General features: G+C 41.6%; 1 protein-coding gene across 1 annotated transcript in view; it reads right to left on the reverse strand.

Moving 5' to 3' along the window:
• SND1 (staphylococcal nuclease and tudor domain containing 1) overlaps positions 1-14623 on the reverse strand; it is a 425421-nt gene that overhangs the window by 149804 nt on the left and 260994 nt on the right. Inside the window, exon 15 of the mRNA XM_058724394.1 lies at positions 2367-2508. Within this exon, the coding sequence (XP_058580377.1) occupies positions 2367-2508 (142 nt within the window). The remainder of the gene's footprint in view (positions 1-2366; positions 2509-14623) is intronic.

The raw sequence follows: 14623 nt of genomic DNA on the forward strand, positions 1-14623 counted from the left end.
TGTACAAGTATACCATTCCATGTAAGTGTTAAGAAAAGCTCTACTTGTGAATGAATTCACCAAGTCTTTGTGAGAGGAAGGGGAAGGAAACATATTTATGGGATAATCCACTTTATGACAGGCTTGTTCTGAACTCTCTGTACATGTCATTAAACCCTCACAAAAATCCCAAGAGGCAACAAACACTCTCTATTAACTGAAGTGTAAACTCAGGCTTCAAGGGAGTAAAAACCTCCCTGAAGTCACCTGCTTGTGCAGATTCAAACCGAGGCTTGCATGCTCTTACAACTTTTCACCGTCCTGTATCCTTGCTAGGTTTCTAAAGAAACCAGGAGATGCGGAATATAACCGCATATAGTATGGCAGGAGAAAACTGTGAAAGCTTCTATTTTATCATGTATTTGCCTTGGTAATCTATCTTTCAAAATACATGTTAATGCAGGCACTGTCTTTTGAATTGCTAAGCTTAGAATAATGCCAAGTCCACACAGGAACTGGCTGCTGCAGAGGCGAGTGACCAGGCTGCATGAGTCTGGGTTTCAGTGGGTTGGAAACTGCCCCAGTGAACACTCAAGCAACACATATTCTACTATACATATATAGCAGGACAATGCCTTTCTGGCAGGTGGCTAAAGTCCAGAACAGTCAAGCAAGACAAATGCTCCATGGGAAAGAAAGTACAACCAGAAGGGTTCTGCGGAAAAAATCCAGCCAGGATAGGTCTAAGCTCTGAGCCAGCTCCAGTCAGGTCGTTTTGAGTTTAGAAGCCAGAACTTCAATGTTTTCTTTCCCCTATAAACCCGTGGCCAAGCTTCCCAGAAAGAATGATCCTTTTTCTCTTGTTCACCTCAGGGATAAAGCTCCACACTGCCAAAGAGGACACTTTTGTTTTGTAGGTACAGACCGAAGGAGAAGCTGAATATATACTTCAAACTCTGTAACAACAAGAATTCACTGATAAGAAACTTCTCCGCTCCGGAAATCTTAAGCAAAGGGCACAGATGGCCTCCCTCACACACTGCCACACTACCCCTCGGTGTACCCCTGCCACACTCACAAGAGCACAGCCCTCCAGTAAGGTACGGGTTTGGTCCTTCCTTTCTGCAGCTGCCTCTGAGCTTCATGTCATACTTCAATTAGTCCCTTCAGAAAGCCTGCAGAGCTGTGCAGTGATCATTACCTTCTAAAGAGTATGAGAGAGAGCCTCAGCCAGAAGTGGCGGCCCAGCAGCAGCAGTGAGCGTCACGGCCATGTGTTTGGTGAGTGATTTATCTCACATAACAACCCATTTAGTGAGGGCCTGGGGGAGGCCCTTATCCAGAGAAGAAACTCTCGGTGCCTTCTAGGAAAAGGAGGCTGAGGCAATCTGGCAGGGGACAGCAAGTGTGGCTCCCATTTCTCTTCCCCCGTGACAAATTCTCCTCAAGAATCCAACAGAAGGAGTGCCGAGGGAACAGAGTAGCAACAGAAAAGGCGACGTGCACCAGGAGGACACGGCGGAATATGTCCTTTGTGAGTGAGTGAATGCTTGTGTGTACAGGAGTGGAGTGTGGGGTGTTGAAGTAAAATGACACTTTCTCTCAAAGAGCACAGTCTCTGCGAAGTACTCACTAGAAATAAATAACTTTATTATCTGCCATCAGGGAAGAAATAAAGCAGTCTGCTCCTTGAATGCATAAATGTAAATTGCTCGAAGAGCACAGTTGATACAGAGTCTTACTGGGTTGTGAAATATTAAGCTACTAGAAGAAAAGATAGGGTAAGAGAGATGCACGTTCAGTCAGCAAAGAAAGGGTGGCTTGCCCTTGCGTGTCAAACTTAGTGCGACAGAGAAATACTACAGATGCAGGAGTCTGTGAAGGTAATGTCATGTCTGAGTTTTCACAAAAGATTTGGATCCTAACGACACCTGAAAAGAATAAAAGAGAGACAAAGGGCACTGCCTAGGGAGATACGAGGGGAGGGTATGTCAGCCCTTTGGGTGATTGCACACGACTAACATGACAGGCGTTGTCTACCCCAGATGGGAAATAACCACTGTGAGAATTCCATCAAGATTTTCCTTTGTCTGGAATTCCCTTCACTCAGGCTGTGCAAGGATACATTTTTAAGCTACTTTTAAGCTACTCTACTCTTCTATCCTGTGGTTGGTAGAAATGAGGAACAGGGAGAGGGCAGTGCTGGGTCTGCCGTAACAGAGGGGTCAAATCTACAAATTTTGTGTTCACATCTCAATTAGAGACTAAAACACCCAGATGGGTTCAAGGTCCTATCCACAACACAAGGGAAAGGAAGGCACATGACCTCCATGCAGGACTTCTGAGCCCCAGGAAGAATTATCAGGACACAGAACACACAAGACTCACCCGCAAGCAAGAATGTGATAAGGCAAGTTTCCTTTGGCAAATACAGCTTGAGACGAGAACCACTGAAGACATATTCCACCACAGCTTCCGAACGACCTGCCCGCTGAAGGAAGGGCAGAAACTGCTTTGCTTTTTGGGTATCCTGGTGGATAAAAGAAAAGAATCGTTAGAAAAAAGTAAGAGAATCTGAGCAAAAGATTCTTTCTCTCTGTTCTAGGGCAGAAAGTCTGGCAGACCACAGGAAGCTCGTCGGCAAATAACCCTAGAAGATCAGACTATTCTGAAACTACGACATAGGCAAGATACCCATGTGATGTCGACAGAAGAAATATAGTTAATCAGAGGCTTCCAGAACATTCCGTGTGCTTTCCTCGATTCTGTTCCTATGCACTCAACAGATACACAAGTTAGGAAAGTGCTTTTAAATGAAAATGTCACTCCTCACAGGATGGAAAAAAGGGCTTTTCTCCCTTCAACATAAATTGAGGGGAGAAGACCAATACTAACGTTCCTTGGAGGTTAATTTAACCTTTAATTATCATTAAAAAAAAAAAAAAAAGTGACTCCCAGGCTGTTACCAAAAGCCCCTTCCCAAGAAACTCAAAGTAGTTCGCCTTTAATCTTCAGTAGGTTATGTTGATTCAGAGCTCACTGTTTTTGAACGTGAAGAGTGCAGCCTTCTCTGGGTGCCTGTACAGCAAGCCTTATTCTACAAGCTTTTCAGGGGTGAGCTGGGACCTGGGCACACTGTTCCTGTTCCCAGCCTGGGAAATCTCTAACAGTAGGACATGTTCATGGGGACCTATATCACATCAAGTCAGCATGAATAATTATAGAAACAAGAAAAACACACAAAACTGCATAGCACTTTAAAACTTTTTTCATGCACAAAACACAAAGTGCACGCACTCTACCGTCAAGAGTAGTCAAGAGTAACCAAATCACGGACATTTTGAACCTCAGAGCTATCAGCTACAGAACTCAGCTTTCATTCTCTCTCAAGCTAATTAGACAAATGATAGAGTAAGCAAGAATCAAAACATCACACTGCATGTGCTGGGGGAATAGTCCGCGGATGTCAGAATTTCCAAGGTTTTCAGCCCAGCCAGCAGAACTGGCAACTCCTTCTGAGGACAGCAAGCTCTGCACACTTTCCTGACTCCTGCGACACAAGCAGTCTGCACTCGCCAAGCTCTTCCTTTCTAACTCTGCTCCTAGCAACAGAGCTATTGTATCTAAATTAATGCACATTAGATAATAAAAACTTAACAAGCCATCAAGTATTTGAGAGCTTTCACAGCAGCCAAAGGGGGCTCCTCTCATTCAGAAGCAGTGAGGTAGGCTGCGATGAAAACAATATTTATAGTAATGAGATTCATCCTTCCCTTCAAACAGATTCTCAGAGAAAAGGAGAGACAGTCATCATTCTCGGTATCTCTAATGGCACACTGGTAAAAGGTAAGGTAACAATGAGCTTTAGTGGGCTGGGAACTCCCCCAGTGAACACTCAAGCAACACATATTCTACTATACATATACAGCGGGACAATGCCTTTCTGGCAGTTGGCGGAAGTCCAGAACAGTCAAGCAAGACAAATGCTCCATGAGAAAGAAAGCACTACCTGATTAAAATCCTTTTGCCACACTAGTCTAAATCTGGGACATTATTCATGAGCTGAGCCAGTAAGTCAACAACAATTATCAAATTGATTATCGCAAATCACGAGGCAACTTAATGTCTCTGAAGAGAGGGCCTTTCCCCTCAAAACTGCAGTCATCTATATTTTTCAGAAACAGACTTTTGCTCATTGTCTTATGGATGTATTTATCTGGAGGGAAAGAAAGGTGCTTATAGGAATAACAGCAACACACACACACACACACACACACACACACACACACACACGGATATTAATACAAAAAGAAAGTTGGAGCAGACTCTCATCCTATTTTGCTAGAGGATTACCTACTTTATCAAGAGAGATAATTTCTCAGACCGGGAACCAAGGAGAAACAAAAGGTACCTGACTATCAGCCATGTAATAAAACAAAATACATGTTCCTGACTCCTTCTAAGTTTCAATCTACAATTTAACAGTCCTAATCCAGAGACAACATATGGGAAGATGGCAAAGAGAACGTGACATGCCAGTGATTATGACAAAGATCAGAAGTGACAGCCAAAGACGACAACTGAAGGCATGAAAACAAATTTTAAAAGCCTACCACAACTGTCCGTATTTACTTCCAGAGGCCAAACTGCAAGACAAGACACGGAGCTCCCTTATCCTCTTGAGGCAAGTGTTCCAAAGGCTTGAAGATGATATGCCTATGAACCACCCGTTAAGGGAAAAGATGGAAATTTTATTCAAGTTCATAGATTTTTAAGAATAAAAAATTCTTATAAAGTCAACTAAACTGAATGTAAGCACCGGAGGATGTCAGCTCTTTCAAATCCCCATCCCAGGCAGACAATGGTGTCTGTCTTTCCTTGTCATCTCGACTGCTTCCTTTGCTTGGCATGTTCCTTTTCAATACAAAAATTCTTAAAAACCTGAAAATTTGTTTCAGTGGCTCAAATGAAAAGACTGGTAGGTCAGACTGACAAGTTCCCTCAGGTGATGTAGCCATAAACCATTCCCTGCCAATTTAGCTATGGGATTTATTTATTTTAGAAGTTCTGACTGTTATCACCATAAAATTGACTGAACGTGGCTAAACTCTGGCTTTCCAAAGAGCCCGTACAAGTACGTACAGCCATGTGCTTTTCAGTCTTTCACACTCCTTTCTAAGGTTTCAACACTAGGTAAGTAAGAGAAACTAGATTATGAGGAACAGTAAAATAAAGAGCAGTTTAGGTCCACTGAGGAGTTGAAGATGCCAGGTGGACCTTAAGGACAGTAAAGTGAGAAAGTTCAAATGACACCATTAACACGACATTTGACAGTCTCCAATAATCCTGAAGGAGGACCTAGCGAGATTTAGTGAAACCAAAGGTTTCTTTAAAACATTGTACTCCAAAGTGTATTTTTAAGTTTAAAAATTATAGGCCTCAAAGAGATAACAACGTTCAGACTCCTGGCACAGAAGGCTCGTTTCGAGGTAAGGATATTCGGTATCAAATACTTCTGTTTTGAGGTCTGGTTGCAGAGACTCTCATCCTCAGGTTTTCCATGTTGTGACTCATGTGCACGAGGCCTGGGAATCTACTTGCCATAGTTACCTGGCCTGACATTGGCTCAAGGCTTTGAGAATCCAAGCAGATAAATTAGCTATAGTTTTCTGGACCAATATTCCCCTCCACTGGTGTAAATAATCAAGAAGCAACTGTACTCTGAGCAGGTGGGTCTTTTTTTGTTGCACTGCTAGTTTTCACATTACCTGTGCTCCAAAACAAAACATACATGAGCATTTTCCTGTAATCCTAGAAAAGCTAATTTTAGGTTGCATTAGCTACATTTAACTTGCTATCGTGGATGGCATCTCTTTAAGGAATGTTTCTGCCTCCTCAATAAACCTTGAAATTGAGAAAGTAATGATGCAACAAATGTGCCTGGGGTGACTTCATTTCAAAGGATGTTGATATCTACACCTCCAACTTATAGGAATGGGGTTTGGAATGACCCCAAAGAAAGGCAGGATGACCCTGAGGGAGAGGGAAAGGTTATAAAGACACCATCATTATATACTCCTAGGCTGTCCTCACTTCCGGCCCGTTAGGCTAAACCTCTTCCAAATGCAGGCACATACGTCAATGCCTGTAAGAAACTCCCTTCAGCAGTCAGACTGCAACTTGTCTCTACAAAGTACCTGCGCTGTGTAAGCAAACACATTTAAGATCATTTAGTACAGTGAATTATCAAGTTTGGGAGAGCGGGCAGGCTGGGGGCAGAAGAGGGCAGGGGCAAGGCAGGGGCAAGGCAGGGGCAAGGCAGGGGCAAGGCAGAGACATGGCAGGCATAGGACACAGCTCCACGGTACACTACTCAGACACCCGTGGCCTCTGTATCCTAGAAGAGCACAATTTACATAGATCGAAGTTCTGTGGATTCTGGAACAGGGTTGAGGCTGTCAGATTGTACTAGAAGTTTAGCAAAGTGAATTCTAGGATTTTTCCACTGAAAATATCCATAGAGTAGGCATTAACAGTAACAGTTACTGGCGAGAAGCAAACATCCCAACACGCAAAACAGTGCAGGGAAATGGGAATCAGAGTAAACCTATTAGTTAACCATTAATCAGGATTATCGTGAGCAGGTCTCAAAAGGGAACTAATTGGTTTTCATCATCACAGTCGCTCTTAGATTAACATCACAGCAAAAAGAACTAAAAACAAACACGTGTAGAGCTTATTAGGGTACCGAGGGGGTGCTCCACCAGCGGTTGAGCAACTCAATTTGAAAGAAGCCCACCAACCTGACCGAAGCTGCCTGGCTTTCGCCCCCTCCAGCAAAGGAGGACCCTGCGGGCCCCGACCCGAGGCTAAAGGGCCCCAGAGCACAATGCTGTCTGGGTGCAACCAATCGTAATACTGAAGTGGCAGAATCTGTGTATGCAAAAGAACAGGTAACAGATACGGAGGGAAAAAAGAACGGGGAGATCAGAATAGCTAAGGACAGGATCCAAGCACACTCACGTTTTAAGGCACATTGTGACAACTCATCGCCATAGTTACAGAACTTTACAGGGCTCCTCACACCAGGAGGATTTTTCCTGCAGCTGTGTGGAAGACAAAAAAGTAGTACATCCCCTACTAGAAGGGCAAGAAAGTCATCCATCACTCCACACTCTTCCTCTTTCTCACAACCTGGGCTCTATGGCCCCAGTTGACGTTTCAATTCACAGAATGAGGCTATGGTTCTCTGTGAGGAAGCAGCTGTACGTACAGAGCGATAATCTCTAGATAAAAATGGGGCCCCGGGGGAGATACTTGGGAGTGCCATCCAGCTCCAACATTACAACAAAGCACTTAAAATTTGCAACCAACCTTCCCTGGTTGGTTATTGATGTTTCTTGGTGAGGTGTGTATGAGGGAACCGGGGGCAGAAACATCAGTGAGGTGCAAGTTTAACAGGAATGAAGTGAACATAGCAGAGAACCTAGAGAAAAACACTTTGACTACAACACAAAATTATAAGGAAACAAGACAAAAAAAGGCGCTACAGCCAGGCCATCAATAATCTTTCATTAAGTGCTGTAGTCTGTAGTTTATAGTTTCTCACACTATTTACCTCCTTGGCACTAAACCTCACTCAGGCCTCCAACATGGCAGAGCGCAGGAGAAACAATGTCTTGTGCTCTGGGCTCCACTCCTGGGAGCATGAAGCAAGAGGACAACTGCAGGAGCACCGAGCTGGAAGACAGCTTTGAGCTCAGGAGGCTGGTGCTCCAATGGGTGGCACCCTCAACAGAGAACACAACCTTCCGTTTTCCTCCCTGACTTTACCCCTCTACCAATTATTACGTTAGGACGACCCGGCTAAGCAAAGCTTCCAAACTTGCAAACCAAGGACAGATCAAAAGGCAGAAGGAACTTCTCAAACTGTACGAAAGCCGCAGAGCATGTCAGCGCAAGTGTGGCTTCATGTCCCAAATATGGAGGAAAAGATATTTCTCTGCAATCAGACTTGAAACTTTAAGGATGTGCCTGTCGCCCTCAGGAACCCTGCAAAGGACAGGTGTCCATAAATATTTCTATTTGCTTGGTCTTGTCTACCACCTATTTTTTTTCCCAAAAGGTCCAATACTGATAAAAGAAAGCAGCTCTTGGTGATGTGCTTGGTGATGAGAAGACACTGCCTGTGCTTAGAAGAAAAATGGGCAAAGCAGCATTCTGATGGACAATCATGGCAGCCTAACTGAGAAAAAAGTCAAGTCGCATTACAGAAATAGATTAGGGAGCCCCAGAATATTGTCTGGACTTCATCCGTAATCACCTCAAGCTGGAAATAGCTTTTAAGCTCCCTCAACAGGGGATGGAGAAACCAGCTGCCGCCCACTCACACAATGGACTGCTACTCTGCAGTAACAAGGATGTAGTCAACAACATGGACGGATCTCAAACGCATGGTTCCCTTTATGTGACATGTCACGAAGTTAAGCTGTAAGGACAGAAAGTAGATCAGCGGCCACCAGGGACTAGGGGAAGGGCTACAGAATGACTCCCAGGGGACAGAAGATTTTTCTGGGATGATGCAATAGTTCCATTGTCTTGACTATGGTGATGATTACATGTATTCATTGGTTCTCAAAATGTACATGTTTATCAAAACTCATAGAATTAGATACTACAAATGATACATTTTAGGTATATAAATTATACCCAAATTTTAAAAATGAAAAGATTGGCCTAGACTATGAAATATTTTAATTTTTAACTTAAGAAAACTTTTTTCCCTAGTCAACGAATTTGTAAGTAGCTCAGGGTAACCAGTTCAAAATGAAACACTTGTTATGCTTCAGATAAACTACTTTATCTAACTATTCAATGAATTAAAGTATTTTTAAAAATTCAAGCAGAAAATAGTTTAGATGAGACAAATCATGGGGTTACAGGAAGGAAAAAAAAGTCTTATCAGTCTCCCAAAAGCAGCATAAGAAAGTATTAATTCTTGGGTAATAGCTAAAGGAAAGCCTGAGGTCATCCTCAATTGGCTATACAGAGGAAATGTTTTGTTCAAATAAAGTACTACTAAGTACATATCTCCATTGACATTTTTTTCCTACCTTGAAATAAAATCATGTGATATGGCTTACTGTGAATAAAATAATATCCAATTCTCTATCAAATGAGAATTCTATACTGGCTCAGAGATTATTCTTTTATTGAATGACTTTCAATTTCCCAAATTTAACCAGCTAAAATTATACTGTGATAACCATTCAATTTAACCTTTAGAAATGAAGTCATTGCCTTTTAGTGGAAAAATCTGCATTTTTATCATCAATAGAAAATACAACGCCCTTGGCTTATTCTACAGGACTTTTTTCTTTTATGGACTGTAAGTTTAGCATAGAAAGAGCAGATGGTGGGAGAAGTAACTATTTACCTAATTAGAATAAACTATCAACAACCCAAGGTTGCTTTTATCTGACCTTCAATCCACTTTCTCTAACTTGGATGAGGTGTGGAGCCCATGGAGGCGGCGTGCCAAGGAACGTCCTTCCTCAAGTCTGCCGGTCCACAGAACTATCTCAAACTTATCATTTGGAATTTGTGAGGTCCAGAAAAGTTTCTAAAATAAACCCCACCTTCTTTCCCCCATCCCGAACAACCCCTTTTCCCACTTCTCCATATTCTAACTTCCCAACAAATTATTACGATTTTTCTTAAATTGATATTCAGTGTTCATTAAGACTTTGTTACATTACAGCCCCCCCCCCCCCCCCCCGCATGCTCCCCTCCTTCCTCCTGCTGACTTCTACAAGGTGGCCTGTGGGGCCTGCGGCACAACGGATGTCCTGGGTCTTCTCTTCACCAAGACCCTGGAAATTCCCTTCACATCCTATCCTGGGTTGTATTTTCTAGATCCACAACTTCCTCTTTCCTGGTTTACTTCCTTTCTATTAAAATAATAATAATAATAATAATAAAAATTGTATTTCATAAAAATGTCTTCACTGTCTGAGGTCCGGTAAGTAAATATAGTATTGCTCATTTGAAACACTATTCTCTTCATAAGTACTCTGAGTCAACAGATAAATTCCTTTCATTACCCATCAGCATAGTAATAAGGTATCTAGAGGAGCTTAACACACTGGAAGACTTATCTTCCAATTATTTTCAGGTTAAATGTTTCTCAAAAAAACATGTTATTTATCCGAATTGTAGACATCTAATTTGTAATAAAGTATTAAATTTATTTAAAAATATAAAGGTGCCATTTCTATTTTAAACTGGTAAAAATAAGCACAACCAATGATAACAGAAAAAGACCATTTACATTAAAAAAACACTGTGCTGTTACTTTTCTAAGAATGAAGTGATGACTCTTTTTATAGGAAAACCACAGTAGACATCCTGAACATTTTTGGAAAAAGGACATGCAACTGATCTAAAAACACAGCTTACACATGGCTAGTGACAATGAGAATCTAGAACAAAGCACACCAACCAGTCTACTGTTCTGGATGTCAATTATAAGACCACGACTAAAAACAAAGACTAACAGGGGCATCTGGGCGGCTCAATCGGTTAAGTGTCCGACTTTGGCTCAGCTCATGATCTTATAGTCTGTGAGTTGGAGCCCTGCATCGGGCTCTTTGCTGACAGCCTGGAGCCTGCTTCAGGTTCTGTGTCTCCCTCTCCCTCTGCCCCTCCCTCGCTCACACGTGGTCTCTCTCTGTCACAAAAAATAAACATTGAAAAAAAATAACTAACAGGTTTGAAATATATTTTTCTTTAAAAGTTTCAGATCAATTTTTATCACTTCCAAAGTCTCTATAGGCAAGACATAAGAATTTATTACAGAAGCAGAAAATGGCTTGAGAGATAATTAAAATACTATGTGCAGAGTAAAGAATTTAAAAGACAGTCTAATGAAGCACAGGTTTCATTTCATGGGCAAATCAAGAACTCAGGGGTAAGGAAATTAATGGCATGCTAAACTCTACCCCACCTGAGATAAGAACTTCAGAAAAAAATAGGGGACAGAAAAAAATCAGCAACCTGTGACATAAAATTTAAAATCAAAAGAAATATTATAAAAAATTAGAGGACTAAAATTGAACATTTCTGCCTGGAGGCATACCAATTTAGATCCAGTGAATCTTAAAGTTTTTTTTATTAGGTCTAATTTGTTTTCTTGAAACCCACATTTTAAAAGAGTTAACAAAAATAGATAATTTTTAAATGTGGAAGAGAAAGTTCTAGTTTTTGAGACACAGAGAGAAATGGCAACTAATTTGGTAAAAGTTTATTATTTTTTGAAATGTTTATTTATTCTCAGTGAGAGAGGCAGAGAAAGGGAGAGAGAGAATCCCAAGGAGGCTCAGCGCTCTGTGCAGAGCCTGAAGCGGGCCTTGATCTCAAAAACCGTGACATCATCACCTGAGCCGAAATCAAGAGTTAGACACTCAACTGACTGTGCATTCAGGTGCCCTAGTAAACATTTATTAATAATTAAGACAGGTGATCAGTGTTTTGAAGAAGAATGTATCAAACCAAAAACCTATCATTTTACTCAAAAAAGATTTACAGATGCTAATGTTTAAAAAAAACTATATGCTCTCCTTTTGCTTAAGTTTCTAATTGATGGGATTGTTCTAAGAAAATAATTACAGACTATAAATTAGCTAAAGGAATCAAATGTTTACGAAAGGCAAAAACAATCCAAATAAACTAAATATCCCAGAATCTTAAGCTGATGAAGTAAATTATAGTGTATCAAGAAGACATAACACCAGGTAGACATTATAAGCATGGTTCAAGGGGCACCTGGGTGGCTCAGTCAGTCAAATGTCCTACTTTGGCTCAGGTCATGATCTGCAGTTCATGAGCGCGAGTCCCACTCTGGGCTCACTTCTGTCAGTGTAGAGCCTGCTTCAGATCCTCCACCCTCCTCTCTCTGACCCTCCCCTGCTAGCACTCTCCCCAAAATAAATAAAATTAAAAATAAATAAATAAATTAATTAAAAATATGTTCAAAAAGACATTCATTTGGAAAAATATAATTTACTGGAAAAAGTAATTAAGCACCTACTATGTGCCAGGCACTGTTCAAGGCACTGAAGTTTCTCTCCTAAAAATAGCTTACATCATTTAAAAAAGGGGCAAAGTGGGCAGAAAAAAAAATTTTAGGGGCCCCTGGGTGGCTCAGTTGGTTAAGCATAGAACTTCAGCTCAGGTCATGATCTCATGGTTGGTGAGTTCGAGCCCTGCTTAGGACTGTGTGCAGACAACTGAGAGCCTGGGGTCTGCTTCGGATTCTGTGTCTCCCCCTCTCTCTCTGACCTTCCCCTGCTTGCACACACATTCTCTCTCAAAAGTAAATACACATTTTAAAAAATTAAAAAAAAAACTATGAATAAAACAAAGAAATTTTAACATAAACCCACATTTTGGTAAATAGATGTATTTTTATTGAAAATTTTCAATTTTTAGAGTAGTGGTACAGGTCATTTTCTTCTTTTGCCTTATTTATATTTGCTGCATTTAATTTTTTTTTAACGTTTATTTATTATTGAGAGACAGAGAGAGGCAGAGCGTGAGCAGGAGAGCGGCAGAGAGACAGGGAGACACAGAATCTGAAGCAGGTTCCAGGCTCTGAGCGGTCAGCACAGAGCCCGACGCAGGGCTCGAACTCACAAACTGCGAGATCATGACCTGAGCCGAAGTCAGACACTTAACCGACTGAGCCACCCAGGCACCCCAACATATTTGCTGCATTTAAAGCCAAAAATTTTGACACATAATTTGTGGTATAAAAATGTGTAAGTTTTTGTTTTCAAAAGAAAATAAATTAACATTCAGTGCTGATTGTGAGTTTATCTGGGCAGAGCTGAATCAGATCAGATAACTGTCTCTCCAGTTTTTGAGCCAAATTCAACATTTTTCTCAAGTGATAAAAGGCTTAAGTCATAATGAAACTACTCTTTTAGAAAAGGGTAGTTAGAAACATAGTGTTTTGGGGCACCTGGGTTGCTTAATCGGTTAAGCATCCAACTTCGGCTCAGGCCACGATCTTGCGGTTCGTGAGTTCGAGCCCTGCAGCAGGCTGTGTGCTGAAAGCTCGGATTCTGGAGCCTACTTCGGATTCTGTGTCTTCCTCTCTCTCTGCCTCTCCCCCACTCATGCTCTGTCTCTCTGTCTCTCTTACAAATAAATAAACATTCAGGAAAAAAAAAAAAAAAGAAAGAAAGAAAGAAATGTAGTGTTTTGAGTGTACTGGAGAATTCTAATACTTCCCAAAGAAAATTACAGATTTAACCCTGCCTACCCTAGTGACTATGCAATCCTGGGATGACGTAATCACATGTGGATGTTGTATCGGGATTCTGGAAGTAAGACTCTAAGGATCTAACCTACCAATGGAAACGATGTACCCCAGAATGCATGGGTGATGGCAGAGAATTCAAAGAGTTTTGATCAAGATACCCGAAGAAATTTGGAGGACCTCACATCACTGTCCTGTCTTTCTCTATGAGAGCATATGTAATTATGAATGCTTTGCGTTTCTCACGGATTGAAAACTACACAGACACCATCATTATACACATTTATCTATTTGCTATTCCTAGGAAACTCCTAAAGGTGAAAGCATAGAGCTGTAAGACCTTGTTCCTGGGGATAGTCCAGTTAAGAGGACATCAGCTCTTATTCCCTATGCCCATTCATTTCACGGAAACTGCTCTAAAATCACCAGTAACTGGTGTTATTAAATCCACTGGACAGTTCTCAACCTTCATCTTTCTTGACCTTGAAGCAGCACAATCAAGTCTTGTGTTGTAAGGCTCTCTCCTCTCAGTTTCTAGGAGTTTCCTCTGACAGCTCAGGAACCACCTTTTCAAGTTTCTCTGGCAGGTAATGCCCCCCACCTCCCCCCACCATGTATGATCTTTAAATTTTGGAAACAAGGGGCTTGGCCTAGGGACTCTTCTCTTAATATTCTCTGGGAATTTTGTGTGTGTGTGTGTGTGTGTGTATCCCCGACAGTTGTAAGTTCACGCATGAAGCGCAGGCCAGTTTTCAGGGATCTGGACCATGTGAATGGCTCATGGGTACCGCAACTTTAACACGTCCAAAAATTCTTAATTTTCCCCCCAAATCTGCACCATCAATGTTTACCACATGGGAAAGCAGCACCACCGATCGCCAGTTATTTGTACTCAGAGCATTTAGGGTGCTCACACATGACACCCAGTTTCACTGCCCTGATGCAAGCAATGGTCAAGTTCTACCAGTTCTACCGCCAAACTGGATCTCAAATTTTATCTCTCCTCGACCACTGTCTTGTGACACCCAGTTGTTTACCCCTGGTAACCAGCATCCTAACACCACTCTTGGTTCAAGTCTATCTCCACAGATCAGCTAAGGTGAGGGCAGTGGGGTGGGGGAGGGGAAGATATATAATTATAAAATGCTGACCTAATCGCTCCACTCCATTGTTCCACTCCATTGTCAATGATTTCTCGTGATTCTTCAGAGAAATTTCAAAATTTTTCCTCAAGGATCATCAACTGTAAATGTTTCAATCATTTATCACCTTAATCCTCACATTTCAGCAATAATGGCCTTGCCTTTTGAACCCCAGCAACTTC

The sequence above is a fragment of the Neofelis nebulosa genome, chromosome 4 (assembly GCF_028018385.1).
Source record: "Neofelis nebulosa isolate mNeoNeb1 chromosome 4, mNeoNeb1.pri, whole genome shotgun sequence".
Classification (NCBI taxonomy): domain Eukaryota; kingdom Metazoa; phylum Chordata; class Mammalia; order Carnivora; family Felidae; genus Neofelis; species Neofelis nebulosa.